The 16,680-nt window shown below is 41.2% G+C and overlaps 1 protein-coding gene across 3 annotated transcripts in view; it reads left to right on the forward strand.

Moving 5' to 3' along the window:
- OFD1 (OFD1 centriole and centriolar satellite protein) overlaps positions 1 to 16,680 on the forward strand; it is a 63,113-nt gene that overhangs the window by 10,211 nt on the left and 36,222 nt on the right. For 2 of the 3 annotated variants that reach the window (XM_059910669.1, XM_059910668.1), the window contains exons 6-13: positions 4,604 to 4,711; positions 6,569 to 6,705; positions 7,036 to 7,209; positions 9,655 to 9,761; positions 11,398 to 11,517; positions 13,218 to 13,291; positions 14,606 to 14,697; positions 15,735 to 15,924. In XM_059910669.1, coding sequence (XP_059766652.1) covers positions 4,604 to 4,711; positions 6,569 to 6,705; positions 7,036 to 7,209; positions 9,655 to 9,761; positions 11,398 to 11,517; positions 13,218 to 13,291; positions 14,606 to 14,697; positions 15,735 to 15,924 — 1,002 coding nt within the window. Of the gene's footprint in view, positions 1 to 2,404; positions 2,544 to 4,603; positions 4,712 to 6,568; positions 6,706 to 7,035; positions 7,210 to 9,654; positions 9,762 to 11,397; positions 11,518 to 13,217; positions 13,292 to 14,605; positions 14,698 to 15,734; positions 15,925 to 16,680 lie in introns of those variants that run through there. The other variant, XM_059910670.1, reaches the window with a different exon arrangement.

A 16,680-nucleotide genomic window follows, 5' to 3' on the forward strand; every position in this document is an offset into this window, starting at 1 on the left:
CAGTACTTTTCCCCTAGATTCCACTCACACATCCTTCCCACCCCTCATTTTTCCTTTCAAAGATAATGATACCCAGAAAATAGCTGGCCAGAGAATTTGGACACTGGCTCTTTTCTTTCTGGAAGTTAAAATCCTTGCCTGTGATTGGCAAAAGAATAGATAGATAGATAGATAGATAGATCGATCAGTGGGACAGAATAGAGAGCCCAGAAATAGGTCTACACAAACATAGTCAACTAGCCTTTAACACAGGCAATTCAATGGAGGAAATATAGTCTTTTCAGCAAGTGGTGCTGGAACAGTTGGACATTCATATGCACAGATATGAACCTGGACACAGACCTTACACAAAAATTAACTGAAAATGAATCATATATCTAAATGTAAAACGCAAAACTATAAAACTTCTGGAAGAAAACATAGAAAATCTTTGTGACCTGCTGTTTGGCGATGAGATATAATACCAAAAGCATGATACATGAAAGAAAAAATGGACCAGTTAGACTTTATTAAAATTTAAAAACGTCTGCTCTATGAAAGAGTGAAAAGGCAAATTACAGACTGGGAGAGGGTATTGGCGAAAGACATCCAGTAAAGGACTTGCATCAAAAATACACAAAGCACTCTGAAAACTCAACACTAAAGAGACAAGTCAGTTAAAAAATGGGCAAAGGATCTGAACAGATAGCTCTCCAAAGAAGATATATACAGTTGGCAAATAAGCATATGAAAAGATGCTGCACGTTATTTGTTAGAGACATGCAAATTAAAACAAAAATGAGATAACATGGCCAAAATCCAGAACACCTTCAGCACTAAATGCTGGTAAGGATGTGGAGCAATAGGAACTGTCCCTCATTGCTAGTGGGAATACAAAATGGTACAGCCACCTGGGGAGATAGTTTGGTGGTTTCTTTTTTTTTTAATAAATTTATTTATTTTTGGCTGCATTGGGTCTTCGTTGCTGCGTGTGGGCTCTCTCTAGTTGTGGCGAGCAGGGGCCACTCTTCGTTGTGGTGCACTGGCTTCTCATTGTGGTGGCTTCTCTTGTTGTGGAGCATGGGCTCGAGGCGCGCAGGCTTCAGCAGTTGCGGCACGCAGGCTCAGTAGTTGTGGCTCTCGGGCTTAGTTGCTCCGCGGCATGTGGGATCCTCCCAGACAAGGGCTCGAACCCATGTCCCCTGCATTGGCGGGCGGATTCTTAACCACTTCGCCACCAGGGAAGCCCAGTTTGGTGGTTTCTTACAAAACTAAACATAGTCTTACCATACAATCCAACAGTCATTGTTTTAGGTATTTACCCAAGTGACTTGAAAACTTAAGTCCACACAGACACCTGCACGTGAATGTTTGTAGCAACTTTATTCATAATTGCCAGAAATTGGGAACAACCAAGATGTTATTTGGTAGCTGAATGGATAAACAAGCTGTGGTACTTCCAGACAGGGAAATACTATTCAGCTAAGAGGAATGAGCTACCAAGCCATGCAAAGAGATAAATGAATCACAAATGTGTATTGTTAATGTAAGAAGCCTGTCTGAAAAGGCTACGTGCTATATGATTCCATATATGTGACATTCTGGAAAAGGCAAAGCTGTAGTGATAGTAAACACATCAGTGGTTGCTAGGGATTTGGAGGGAAGGGGTAGGAGGTTGAAGAGGTGAAGCACAGGATCTTTTTTAGGGTGGTGAAAGTATTCTTACGATACCTGTAATGGTATGATATAGACATTTGCCTAAAACCTGTAGAACTGTACAAAGAACAAGCCTTCATGTATGCAGATTTAGGAGGTCAGGTGATCTCAGGATGGAATGCGGACTGACAAAACAATCTAACTGTAGTAACCTCACTGCAGGGGGTGGGGAAAAATATGCTGAGCTATCTGACATTGGAAAGAATGACGACTAAGACGAAAGGCAGAAGGAACTGTACATAGGCTGTGTATTCAAGGTGAGAGTTATTTCTCATGGGAGTGCTGGCTAACAATTGTGAGACCATGATACACGTGTGCTGGAATTGAACAATTAAGTAAGTGGGTAGAAGATGGCGGGAGCCAGGTGTTCACTGCTGGAGCGGGAATTTACAGGTAAACAAGGGGAGGAGGCTAGGATGGTCCATGTGGTAACGGCTCAGGTGGAGACATTAGTGTGAACTCACGTTTAGCTTAATATAGAGACAGATGATACAGAGAGATATTTATAGGTATGTTTGTGTACACAGGTTAGTGTACATTCGTATTTCCTCGCTGTCTAGGCTGAGGGGCTGGAAGCAGTGACACCCCAGTTGCAGTGAGCACACCTCGAGCCCAGTTTGCAGTACTAAGATTCGGTTTCTAATACCATTCCATAATAATAGGAACCAGGGCTCCTTGGAGCAGCGGTTGATTCCAGGAGTGGAGCAGAGACTGTACAAGATGAGCCTGGAGCCCCTTTCAGTGCGGAACCTAAGGAAGTGCTTAAGACAAAAACCCACGATGAAAGTGCTCCCAGAGGCCAAAGCTGGAACAATTGGAGCAACAAAATAAAAGAGCGGGTTTTATCAGTGAGTTGTAGAATTACACATGAATTATAATTACCAAGGTATGAAACAGGAGTCCATACTGATATAAATAAATGACTGGATAGAGGTGGAGACTAGACGTATCCTTCTTGGGTGGGAGTGTGGAGGGGAGAGAGGGGAAGTGGAACTATTTAGGGGCCTGCGGAAAGCACTGCAGAACTGGAAAAAGGCACCAGCGTTAGAAATGCTGCGGTGGAAGGGCACACCGCCAAAGATGACCTCCTGCAGGATCTTGAAGATTTCTGCCAAACATTGACCTTTGTCCATAGAGGGAGCCAAGATCTGGCCTCAGCATGACAGCAGGAAGGGATGAGGTGAGAACAGGCTGATAGGAAAGGGTCAGAAGAAGAGGGTGGATGAGACAGAAGAGTTGCAAGGCAATGAGTATGAAAGAACAGAGTTTATATCTGCAGTAGGGGAAGTAAAAGAGAGTATATTGTATGATATCACTTATATGTGGACTCTAAAATATGACACAAATGAACCTATGTATGAAACAGACTCACAGACATAGGGAACAGACTTGTGGTTACCACGGGGGAGAGGGGATGGGAGAGGGATGGAGTGGGAGGCTGGGGTGAGCAGATGTGAGCTATTATATATGGAGTGGATAAACAACAAGGCCCTACTGTACAGCACAGGGAACTATATTCAGTATCCTATGATAAACCATAAAGGAAAAGAAAATTTAAAAAAGTGTATATATGTATAACTGAATCACTTTGCTGTACAGCAGAAATTAACACAACATTGTCAATCAACTATACTTTGATTTAAGAAAACAGTATATTGTAGCATCTTCAGTAGAAAAGGAAAATAAGCCCTTAACTTGGCTGATGCAGAAGTCCATTCATCTGTTCCAAGAAAGTGAAAACTTCTAAAATTTATACTCATGACTTAAAAAAAAAAAAAAAAAAAAAAAAAAATTTCAGCGAATTTCCTGGCGGTCCAGTGGTTAGGACTTTGTGCTTCCACTCCCAGGGGCCTGGGTTTGATCCCTGGTCGGGGAACTAAGATCTCACAAGCTGCACGGCGTGGTCAAAAAGAAAAAAATTTTTTGAACTATTCAGAAGGGTATGAAGTGAAAGAAGAGTAGGAATTTCTGTTCATATTCTCTAATTTCACTTTCTGCTGATAACTAGAACGAAGAGTGTCTTGTTTATCCTACCAGAATTTAGTTGACAGGTGTCAAAGTCTATATGTAATTAAAACATATACTCATACATGGGATCATATCATAGATACTGTTGTGCAATTTGCTTTATCCACCAATATATCTTTCTCTAGCTGTGTACTTGGACTAATTATTTTTTAGAATGTATTTAATTAACCCCCTGTTGATGGAGATTTTGTTGTTTCATCGCTTGGTTTTTGCCATTAGAAGCATGCGGCGTGCGGTGCTACACCCTTTTGGGAAAGTATAGCTGTGTAAATTCAGAGAGGTGGAATGACTAGGTGAAAGGGCACTTGCATTTTGAATATCCATAAACACGGACAAATTTCCCTCCCAAGTGAAAGAGCACGCCTGCTTCCCCGCTCCCTTGCTGACACTTAGGGTGCTAAGATTAAAACTTTGGTAATACGCTTATTGGGAAAATACAATCTTTCTGTTGTAGTATTAATTTGCATTTATTTATAATTTTGTTCATGTTTATTCAACATTTTTTTCTGTGAACTTTGTCCATGTCTTGCCCTGTTTTTCTGTTTTCGTACTGATTTGTAAAAACTCTTTGATGTTTATGAAAATTAGTTCTGTCTCTGTATTATGCCAAGTAGCTGTTTCCAGTGTATCATTTGTCTTTTGACTTTGCTATTTCACGCCACATATAAGCTCTTAATTTGCATGTTTGATGAATATTTCTCCTTATTGCTTGTAGGTTTCTGTATCATGCTTGGAAATGCCTTTCCTCAGAAATTATTCTTAAAAGATACATGATGTAAAAAAGATAATGTTATAAAACCAAGATTGCATAAACAGTGATTGAGCAACAGTTGAATGAAAGAAAGTTGTGAAACGAAACTATACACGTTGTGTCTTTTAGGTTTTCTTATGCAGTTTCTGAAAGAATTGGCAGAATATCATCAGGCTAAAGAGAGTTGCAGTATGGGAACTCAGACAACTTCAACATTTCCCGTCAAAGACTCCCTTGGTAATTATGGTCTTCCATAATTTCACTTCTTCCGTTTTCTCTTTTGAATGAAGGAGATGGCCTGATGTACCGTATTATGTATTTGTTGCTTGACTGGGAGGGATGCAGGCTGCTGGCGGCAGGGGCGCTCATTTTTTCCGGGATCACTGCTGGGAGGGACCAGGAACTGCTCTCCAGGGCTGCTCCTCCCTTCATGACCGCCAAGGCCACGCTTTCCAAATCTTGTGGGGATCCAAAGGCTCACTTCCTTGTCTGTTGGGTTGAACCCCTCTTGACTGGGAGGTTCTTCCCTGTGTCTCATCTAACTTTATAGCCACTAAACCGAGAAGATCTTAGATTACTTGCATTGCAGAGAACTAGAGAAGTCAGTGGGCCATCCCTTCATTTTATAAGTTGAGAAAACTGAGGTCACCAGAGGAAGAGCAACTTGGCAATGCCAAGTCTGGGTCAGAACTGATAATAGAGTCCAAGTTTTCTGGTCCGTGATCCAGAGCTTTTCTGCTGTGCAGGCTTTCTGTAATACCATCCTGCCCTTGAGTTGTGTGCTCAGGAGAGAAGGGAAACAGCTGGCTAATAGGATATGGTTAATCGATTTCTTGGCCCTTCCTTACTCTTAAACTGCACTAGTGCCTTTAACTTGTAAAAAGATAAGTTCATAACTTGTAAAGACAGTACTGTATGACTACGCCTTTCATTTATTTAGGTGTAGGTTTTATTCCATTAGAAACATAGAACATGCTTATTCTACAGCAGTTCTGTTCAATAATATGAGCCACATGTGTAATAAAAATTTTCTAGTAGCCAAAGTAGAAAAGGTAAGAAGAAACAGGTGAAATTTGTTTTGGTAACATATTTTATATAACTTAGTATGTCTAAAATATTATTCCAACATGAAATCAATATGAAAAATATTAATGAGATATTTTACGGTTATTTTTTTGTACTCAGTCCTTGGTATCTGGTGTGTCTTTTACACTTAGAGTACATCTCATTTTGAACTGGTCACATTCCAAGTACTCAGTATGGCTAAATGCGGCTAGTGGCCTGCATTGGACAGTCCAGAGCATTTGGAAAATCCAGAAAAGTAGATGGAAAGTTTTGTCGACCAGAGACATACCTGCCAATATTTTAATTTGCTTCTGCCAGCCTTTTCTTCCTATGCCTGCTTTTTGGTGGTATTGGTGTTACACATGATTGAGATTGTACGCGAGGGCCAGGTTTGCAGTGTGCTGTGTGGTTGGTTTCAAATCCACAGTTGGTTTGAGGGCTGCAGGTCTGCTGGGAAGAGTGCCAGAATGCGAGGCAATTATAGACCTGGCTTTAGCCCCACTGATGCCAGTATAGAGTTGCTTAGCCGTCTGAACGTCACTTCAACTGTATGGGTGTCTGTTTCCTCTTCTGTGGAGAGGAGGAGTTGAAACACATGATCTTTGATTCATCTTAAGGTCAGTGTTTTGAAAGTGAGTCAGCTTTAACCAAAGTCCAATGAAGAGCTCTCTCCCATGGCATTTAGACACTGGAAAGAGATGCCAGTGTTTTCTGACTTGAACTGTACTTTTTGTTTTCTTTTCCCCTGACATTTTATGATGAGGATTCTCAGACATTCAGAAAAGTTGGCACAGTTTTACAGCACACACGCGTACACCTCACGTCTGCCATGAAATTTGCGTTACGCTTGCTTGACCACTTACCTGTCCGTCCATTAAGCTCTCTCACGTTTCTGATGCATTACCAAGTAAATTGCAGACATCCTTGCACTTTCCCTTAAGTGCACTCTTTGTGTTTGAACAGAGCTCTGGCCTCTTGCTCACCTGCCCACGTTTCTCTAACCTCCTTTCCTGTGTTGTTTTTTGATAGCTGAGAAGCTTCAGCTTATTGACGATGAGTTTGCAGGTGCTTACCCTCAGCATCCAAAGTTAGAATCTTTAGAAATCAAGTTAAACGAATATAAGAGAGAAATTGAACAGCAGCTACGGGCAGAAATGAGTCAAAAGGTAAGATTTATCTTGTTATTACCAAGAGTGATGTTTTCGCTTGTCTTTTAATGTCTTCGTCTTAGGTATGTGGGGAAATAACTAGAATCTTTACTAATGAATGTGATACTATACTGCTGTGCATGTTATTTCTCTTTCCAGATGATGTCATTTCTTTATGACTTTTGAATGCACCCTATAAGTACGTAGTGAATGAGACGAAACATAAAGACAAATTAAGACTAAATATATTTAGGCAGCATTAATGTTAAACCCGACAGTGAAGAGAGAATGTTACTGTTTCTTTAGTGTAGTTATTGGCATTTACAATTATTTGTCATCAATTGGCAGCTGAAGTATTTTAAAGATACTGAAATAGCGAAAATTAAAACGGAAGAGAAAAGAAAGTGTGAGAAGGAATTAGCTGAGTTGCGGAACGAATTTGAGAGAGCTTGTCAAGCAAAATCTGAAGCCCTGATTTCTCGGGAAAAGATGACCCTTAAGAGAATTCAAAAGCACCAGGAGGTAATATTCTAAAATCATTTACCCGGTGGCTATTTCTGGGCCGTTTCCCAAGTAGGGACTGGGGTCAAGAGCGCACGTAGAAGCTTGGGGCTTGGAAAGGATGTGCAGACACCCTTCCTCTGAGATGGCTGGAGGGAAAGGACCGGGGATGGGACCATCCATGCTGGGAGTGGGAGAAACTCGTACCAAAGAAGCGGCAGATTTGAGGCTTCGGTAGCAGCCGGGGGAGAGGATCCGAGGTGTGGAAGGGCCGCTTGCAGGAAAGGAAGAGCAGCCCTGGGAAGCAGACGGGGCTGCCTGAGCTACGTTGAGGGCCCAGCCGAGGTGGGCAGCCTGGAATGGCAGTAGACCAAATCCAGTGCTTGCAATGGCTCTGGTGCAGCTCTCGGGACGATGTGTAGTGTCGGTGAGGGCGGAAGGATAGAGGTGCTCGGGGAGAGGAGCTTGAGAGCGCCGAATTTCTTTGGCTTTGGAAACGCAGCCCATTTCGTGGAAGACATTGGGGTTGGGTGGGGTGGGGAAGGCAGCCCAGGAGGAGGCTAATATAGGGCAGCAGGGAGGGTGACGTGGCCGTCTGGAAGACATCGCGAAGCAGGTCTGGGGATTCCCATGGGTGGAAGAAGAAGGATGGGCCAGGAGGACAGAGTTGCAGGTGGAGGTTTCAGATCAAGACTGGAAACAAAGCACAGCGTGCTGCCATGGGGGCAGAGGTGAGGTCCCCGGAGTGGAGGCGTCCAGGGCTGCCAGGGTCATCCATGTGGCCGTTTGATCTTGTCCCACAGGAAGGTGGCTGGACGGGAGGTGGAGAGGTCGCCAAGTGGCGGGAGGGCGTGTCGGGAGGGATTGTTGGATACATTGCTTTGGGAAAAAGAGGTTCCTTTGCCAAGGGCATGTCTTAGACCAGGCTGGATCTGAGGCCTTGTTTCCTATGGACAGCGGGAGCTTCTATCAGGAAGTTCTGTTAAAAGTAGAAGGCTTCCTCCCAGCGTCCACCCTTGCTTAGAGCTTCACAATAAGACCCAGTTATTTCATGGTAATTGTACCCCCTCTACAAGTGTTATATAGCAGTTCTGGGAATTGGGCTCACTTAGCTATAAAATAAATGTTGGAGGCACAGGTGTTTGAGAAGCTAGGATTATGTTTATGCTAACAGCATCATCTTCAAGATAGGTGACTGACTAAGAAAGAGAAAGACAAATAGCATATGATATCACTTATATGAGGAATCTAAAATATGGCACAAATGAACCTATCTATGAAACAGAAACAAAATCAGGGACATAGAGCATAGATTGGTGGTCCCCGAGGGGGGGGGGGGGGATGGAGTGGGAGTTTGGGATTAGCAGGTGCAAACTATTACAGAATTGGTAAACAATGGTCCTACTGTAGAGCACAGGGAACTGTATTCAATATCCCTGTGATAAACCATAATGGAAAAGAATATGAAAAAGAATATGTATTTGTATAACTGAGTCACTTTGCTGTACAGCAGAAATTAACACAGCATTGTAAATCAACTATACGTCAATAAAATTAAAAGATAGATGACTGACTAGATGAGATCAACCAGTTAACAGACTCGAACCCTCGTTTAGTCACCTGATTCTCTGAGGGGCACTAGCGAAGGTAGCCATCCTTGTGAAGAGCACCGTGCCTTGATTGCACCACCTGGAATGCCCCTCCCCTTCTCTGCCTGATACAACCGTCCAGTCCTTCAAACTCCAGCCGGAGTGTCACGTCCTCGTGACGCCTTTCCTGACCCCCACTGATGGAGTCCTTTGGGCTTTGTTCGTGCTGTCGAGTCTTGATGTACTTTGGTTGTGAAATCATCACAATATAGTGTGACTGTTGGTTTGTCTCTCTTTCCCTGACTAAACTGTGAGTTTTTTTAAAGGTGGGGACTGTCCTATATCTGTCCATCATTGTGTATCCAGCTCCCAGTGTGCCCTTGGACATGTGACAGGTGTTCAGGAAACCCTTGCTCAGGGAACACATACATGGAAGTGTGGCCATTCATTCGGGACATCAGGCGAGCTTGCTGACTGAGCCAGAATGACCTCTGAATTGAAACTTTGAGACAGCGATGGAACTATGGGGATTCTTTTAAGTTTTATTGCTGAATGCACATTTTGTTTCATTTTTTCTTGCTGAAGAACTTAGCGAAATTTTGTAAGTGTCTGAGAGGTTAATTCAGTAATAAAATAACGAGACAAGGGATGTTAGGAATATAGGGTAATGTGGCTTAACAGTCCTTGGGGGAGGAGGGAGTAAATTTTTGTGGAAGAAAAGGCAAAACATATACCTCACATTGGAACCTCTTGAGAGTGAAATTGTTCCTCTAAGTGTCCGTACTTTGCTTTCTGGAATTTAGGAAGCAGGGTATTAGTTCAAATCCCTTTTGTTTTCTTTAGCTCGCTTGCTAAAAATTAATACTTTCCTCTACAGAATGAAACAAAAGAAATTTATACTCAAAGGCAGCTTCTGCTAAAAGATATAGATTTGCTGAGAGACAGAGAAGCTGATCTGAAGCAAAGAATTGAAGCTTTTGAATTGTAAGTAATGTGTATTCATTTTGGACATTCAGAATGAATGAGATGCAAAAGAACTACTAAAAATGTCTACATAGTCTAATATTAGCTGCAAAGTAGAGTTCTTGGTTGTAAAGGTGATAGCACCTAACTTCAAAAGGCACAAGTTAAGAGAAACAGGGACGATGGTTTCACTTTTGAAATATTAGACACTGGGATGAAAGCAGAAGGAGACACCGTCGTCAGGCTTCAGTGAGACGGGACAAATGATTTGCAGAAGCGAATAATGCTTTAAAAGATCATACGTTTCGCATTTATGTTCAGCCATTCAGATCTCAGTTTCATGTGCGTGTAGTAACTGAATTCCAGAGAGCCAGACCTGCCACACTGACGTGCTCTGCTGGCAAAAAAGGGAAACACAGTGGCCCTGAGTTGACTTGTACTGGGTGAAAGTATTTCTTGTGATGTGTGTGTGTTGCTTTTTCCAAGTGCTCACCAGCGTTTCATTCTTCACTTCTTACCTGGGATTCATAGCAAGCTCAGCAGTTTTATAGTTTATGGAATAAGCCTTCTTTCCCATTTGGTATGTGCCATTAATTGGCACTCACAGATACTCCAGGAACTTTCTTTCATTAAAGGATTTGTCTTCATCTTCACTGATGCTGTTTTCTCATTTATGTAGGCTCGGTTCGTTTGATTTCTTCTCTCTGCCAACCTTACTCTCTTTTTGGCAATACCAAAGAGGTAAATTGATCATAAGAGAGAAAAGGAACACAGTTTGGGTATAGATGGTTCATGATTATGTAATCACTTATTTACCGCCTCTTCCCCTCTTCCTCCTCCTCCCTTCTAAGCATAGTATGTAAGCTAAATAAACGTACTGGTTTACTGCTCCTTTGTGTACAGATGAACCAGCAGAGGGAGCTAAGACACAGAGCTTTTATCCTTTGCTTGGGATAGTCTGGGTTCCCTAGCACTTCTCATTATGGCTTGATCTAAGTCCCTATGAACCCAGTTCCCAGGCTCTGGAATTGATTTTGTGCTTGATTTAAGGCCTCACCAGGAAGACCCCATGCCTTTCTTCGGTGTTGGGACTTTCTGATTGATCCATCGATCTTTTGCTCTCTTTTCAGTATTTACTTTTCCGTATTGAATTAGTAGACTATGAAATGCCAGAACGAATCTTCTGTCTTTAATAGCTATGGGCTAGTCAATTAAATCTCAGTTAGAAACAATATTATACAAGAAACAAGCACTTAAGTGCACTAGCTGAAGTTTGGTTTGTAGCTTTGTAACTAAAAACATCATTCTTTCACCCCTGAATTGATTATGGCTACTTAGCACTTATGACCTTTTTTTTTTTTTTTTTAAGTGTGAACCATCTCCTGTGAGAAACCACTTTGGTTTTGGCACTTTCCCACTCCCGCCAGCCAGGTGCCACCGTAGAGCTCCGTTTGCTAGTTCAGATCCATCATCACTAGGTCAGCCCATAAAAGAGGTGGGAGGCCTCTGGCTCTTTGCATCTACTCCCCACAGCGTGACGGTCACCTAACAGTTTGAGTCTGTGGAGCCAAAAACACACGGTATCTTCTCCGCCTAAATTCTTCACTTCAAGTATTACAGTTTTCTGATTTGCCGTATCTGTTTTTGCTAATTTCAGGGCCCAGAGGCTACAAGAAGAAGAAAACAAAAGCATGACTGACGGGCTTAGGAGGCGGGAGCTGAATATAAAGAGTATTGAGGAGGCCTATGACCTAAAGCTCAAGAACGAACTCCTAAAGTAATTGTTTGGCGTCTTTGACAAAAAGTATCATGTTTGAATTAAGTTGATGGAAACACAGCAACACTAATGAAGTAGATAAGACTAATATTTTATGGCAAAATCCAGTATTTAAAAAAAATATGTGTTTTCATTGACCAGTCAAGCCTTTCCCATGAGTATTTGAGTTAAGATGGTTTTAAAAAGATACAGTACCAAAAAAAAAAAAAAAAAAAAAGATACAGTACAGAGAATGGCATCCTCTGTTCACTCTTGTCTCTCCTCTAGTATTTATTGAGGGCCTGTGATTTGCTTGAATTTCTTAGGGTACCTTGTAACTTGCTGAAAAGCTATAAAATGGGAATTATAGTCACTTTTATCTTTTCCTCTACCCCACTCATACTGCCATTAAGATGGGGATGTCTAATGATTTATGAATTATTCTGCTTATTGGTTATAGTATTTGTCGATCTGTATTCCTTCAAGATTCTGCAAATGCCAGAATCAAAAGAAAGAAACTAGAATTAACTATATAAAGCAAAAAATGATATAGGAAAAGGAAAATACGGACAACTCTGATACTATGGCTTTCCTCTAGTCTGGGTTTTGCTGTGTTCTGGTGAATAGTATCTTAGTGCAGAGCCATTAAGCCCATATACGGTAACTTTTCTCTCCAGTGCTCAGTGTAACGTCTGGCACAAAATAAGTGTTCAGTTAATTGTTTATTGAGTCAGTGAATTCATAGCAGAGAGATGACTCAACTCAGCAGCTCTGGGTATTTCTTAATCATCGGCCTCTCTTTACTACTTTGTCCATAATTTGGCATTGATAGCCCATTACTTAGTACCTTCAAAGGGTTTTTGAGGTTATTCTTTAAAATAATTCTAATAAAAAATATAGCAGTTTTCCGTGTATCAGTTTTGACATGATACAGACTTCATCCACATATTTTATGTCCGCTCCTCTAAAATACAGCAGTAAGCTCTGAAGAATCTGTAGTTGTTAAACTTCTAGGAATAAATGAATAAAAGTGTCGTGTGTATGTTAGCTTGACATAGCCATGGAGTAGGGAACTGTTAGGTATTGATGTCTTTGTCTGGCCGTGGGTGTCCTCATTATGACTTTGGCAATTGTTGGGGTTTGGAGGATATTCACCACAGGAGTGCTTCTTTCCTTTCTCTCATCTCTGAACCAGAAAGTCAGCTGGTAATAGCTGGTGGAGATAGTAGAATTCCATGAAAACGTGCCTTTTGGTATCGCCAATCCGTATATAATTCTGTTGGCAGTGGCTCTCAGTACTGTGCTCAGTTCCTGAGGGGAAAAGTTCTTATCCTGCTTGGGGGTAGGGAGGCGGGATAGGTGGATTGGAAGTGACTGACTTGTTATCCTTTGGGATTTAGAGTCTGTTGTGTACAGTGTAAAAGTAACTAAATTTACTTCCTTGGGTCAGCAGACACCAACTGAGAAACAGTGCCGTCTGTAACCTCGATAACACAACCCTGTATTTTGTGCTTGAGTTTACAGGATTGCAGCAGGATTTTACTGGACCTTTTATAGCCAGGATTCGAATCCCTGGCCTTAGTACTGAGTGACCTTGAAGTTCATGCGTTGTCCTGTTCAGTGCCCTTTGGTGCCCTGGTGCCATAGATAAGCTCAGGCACTGATAGCAGTCTGTCTAGGGAGGTGACCAGGAACTCATTTTCCATCCTTCTGATTCTCAGGTATCAACTTGAACTGAAGGAGGACTGCGTCGCTAGAACTAATAGATTGATTGAAGATAAGAGGAAGAATAAAGGTGACCCTTGGGGGGAAAAAAGCTGTACTTCTCAGTTTCGATGCAGGTTATCAGCTTCCTAAGTTGGGTCTGTTCTGTAATCCAGAAAGTATGTACCTTCCACTTCATTGTTAGTATAAACTGACACATTTTTTGTCCTTTTAATTTTACAAAATGAAAAAAAAATCACCATCTTTCACTATGTTTTTGCAAACCTTCGTGTTTAACCTTTTGTATATTCTCAAAGATCAGTAATTTATCGGTAGAATTTTATTCAACTTGATTTCAATATATTTTGATGAATAAATCTGTGATGGCAGGAAGGCGGCAGCAGCTTATTGCCATCGGTTAATATTACTCTAAGCCACGAGAGATTTCACTTTTTACTTAGGGAAAATTTTAACTTCTCTGTCCTCTGTGACCTGGTTTCTTATTTCTCTTCTAATATATATTTATGCTTCATGATATTTAAACTTGACATATAACCTCCTAAACTCTTATATGTATTACCCCAAGACTAGGAAAGTTGGGTAGTTTTTCGATCTTTCAGACATTTTACATTTCAGTATATTTTTAGGAACCAACCTGTGACAAGGACTTTTGGTGGGCATTTCAAATGGATTCTTGGGCGTGAACCAGGGCTGGGTACTTGATACCCATCAGAAGGTCACCCAGTGTGTGTGGCTGCTCCTTTGCAACTATCTTGCTGAGACTAATACCTCTTGAGGAATTAGTACCGTCCTGTAGTCAGCATGTGATTTTTCTGATGATATATCTATAGAGACTTGTGTTAGATGAAGTGAAAATGACAAAATAATAACTACAAATAGCTACAGTCTTACAGAGCAGTCTTTGTCTTTAAGGAAGTTCAGAGCCATCGGCATAAGGGCCCCGCACTCTGTGCAGATGGTGTAACTCTGGTGACTTGTGTAGCAGGAGGTTCACCACGTGTATGACCATTACAACCGACTTCCCATCACCTATTGAGTAATGGGGCTTACTTACTTGCTCGCTGACTTTTTTTTTTGACCCAAATATCTGCTATTTTACATTTGTGTGTGTGTGTGTGTGTGTGTGTGTGTGTGTGTGTGTGTGTGTGTTTTAGTGTGCCACACAGCTTGCGGGATCTTAGTTTCCCGACCAAGGATCAAACCCGCACCCTCGGCAGTAAAAACGCCGAGTCCTAACCTCTGGGCTGCCAGGGAATTCCCTCTGCTATTTTAGATGATGAAATAATGGTCATTAGGTCTGACATAGTGGCTATAAGTGATTAAATGATTTTTGTGCTCACTGGGAAAACTTTATGATGTTTAGTTGGTTGGCTCTGTCTTTCAGAAAAAGCTATACATTTCCAAGAGGAGATTGCGACTCTTAATTTTAAAAAGGAAGAACTGGATCGTTCTGTAAATCGTGTGAAAGAACTTGAGGTAATTGTTAAGCCTATTGGTTTTTTTTGAAATAGTTGTGAGACAACACAGGAAATTTTAGCTTCAGTCATACATAATTTATCTCGAGTTATCCTCTTGGTATGTTTGGACTGTTTATTATATGACTCAGAGGGTGACGGCTGAACTTAATTCAGTAGTTCCTTATTTCAATCTTAGTCTCCTAGAGAAGCATAGAAAGAGCATGTCCTTTGGGGCCCAGAGTCGTCCTTGAATCCTTTGTGTCTCCCTCACTGCTTGTGTGCCTCTGGGCAAGATCTGTGACCTCAGATCCCTTCTCCGTAAACTCTGGGATATTGCCCACATCCCATGGTTGTTGAGGGACTTCAGTGAGCTGGTTTACTGCGCCTGGCCCATAGCAGGTGGCTGGTGTATACTAGTATCTACTCAGCCTCTTCTCCCTTTCCCTCAGCAGCAGGTGAAAATTCTTACCACTACATCAGGATCTCACAGATTAAAGCAAAATGAGAGGCATTTTTCACATGATACTGTTACTTTTTTACTGTCCATTTGTGTGCTTGCTATCCAAAGGACAGGACTGGACCTTCAGGAACTTAAAATACGTTCTGTATATAAAATTTATTTTTGCAACTGTGATGACTTGTTTGAGAACTTTATAGGCTCGTGTCTCCAAACATGAGATATATTAGACTAAGAAAAGGAAAGCACCTCACAGCATGTTATTGGTATCTATCTTACCTTTTCATATTAAAAAATAGACACATTATTAACTCTGTGATGGCTTTTGGGTCCTTAGTTGCATCTGGAAAATGGGGTGATAATCCGAGGGGCTTGCTTTGTAGGACAGGGTTCTGCGTAAATCGAGTTGGATGAGCTTGCGCCATCCCCAGCTCCAGGGCAGAAGTCGTAGTTAGGGTTGTCTAGTCGAAGAGAACCACACTTCAGTCAAGCGACCGTAATTAAATTATGCTGCCCAGCTGAGAGCAGCCTGCCAGCATTGACCTCTGCAGTCCTGTAAAGTCACTGTTCAAATACAAGTTTTCCTTTTCCAATTCCAGCTTCAGTTGGAGTCTGTCAAAGCTCAGTGTTTGGCATTAACAAAGCAAAACCACGTGCTGAGCAAGAAGGTTAAAGAGATGAGCAACTATTCACTACTGAAAGAAGGGAAGCTGGAGCTTGAGGCGCAAAATAAACTACTTAAACAACAACTGGAAGACGTGAAAAGTGAAAACTGGAATCTCCTAAACCGTAAGTCTTTTTTTTTTTTTTCTGATTTGCCTGTTTTTGTAATTCATGTTAGGTTCATATTAGGAAACTGCTCTAAGGGAGGCTACAATTGGGAAGATTTTATAAAGTTAAGATTCTCAGATTGAAATTCCTTTCTTTTTGCTTGCTATTCCATAATTCGTAGTGTAAGAAGAAACATTTTTTTTAATTTAATTTTTATTTTATGTTAGAGTATAGTTGATATACAATGTTGTGTTAGTTTCAGGTATACAGCAAAGGGATTCAGTTGTACATATACACATATCCATTCTTTTTCAGATTTTTTTCCCATATAGGTTATTACACATCATTGAGTAGAGTTCCCTATGCCAAACAGTGTGTCCTTGTTGATTATCTATTTTATATATGGTACTGTGCATATGTTAATCCCAAACTCCTAATTTTATCCCTCCCCCCACCTTTCCCCTTTCATAAGTTTGTTTTCAAACTCTGTGAGTCTGTTTCTGTTTTGTAAATAAGTTCATTTGTATCATTTTTTTTAGATTCCGCATATAAGTGACATCATAAGATATTTGTCTTTTTCTGTCTGACTTATTTTACTTAGTTATGATCTTCCCTAGTTGCATCCATGTTGTTGCAAATGGCATTATATTGTTGTTTTTTATGGCTGAGTAATATTCCATTGTATATATGGAACACATCTTCTTTATCCATTCCTCTGTTGATGGACATTTCAGTCGCTTCCATGTCCTGGCTATTGTAAATAGTGCTGCAGTG

Source organism: Balaenoptera ricei, chromosome X (genome assembly GCF_028023285.1).
Source record: "Balaenoptera ricei isolate mBalRic1 chromosome X, mBalRic1.hap2, whole genome shotgun sequence".
Classification (NCBI taxonomy): domain Eukaryota; kingdom Metazoa; phylum Chordata; class Mammalia; order Artiodactyla; family Balaenopteridae; genus Balaenoptera; species Balaenoptera ricei.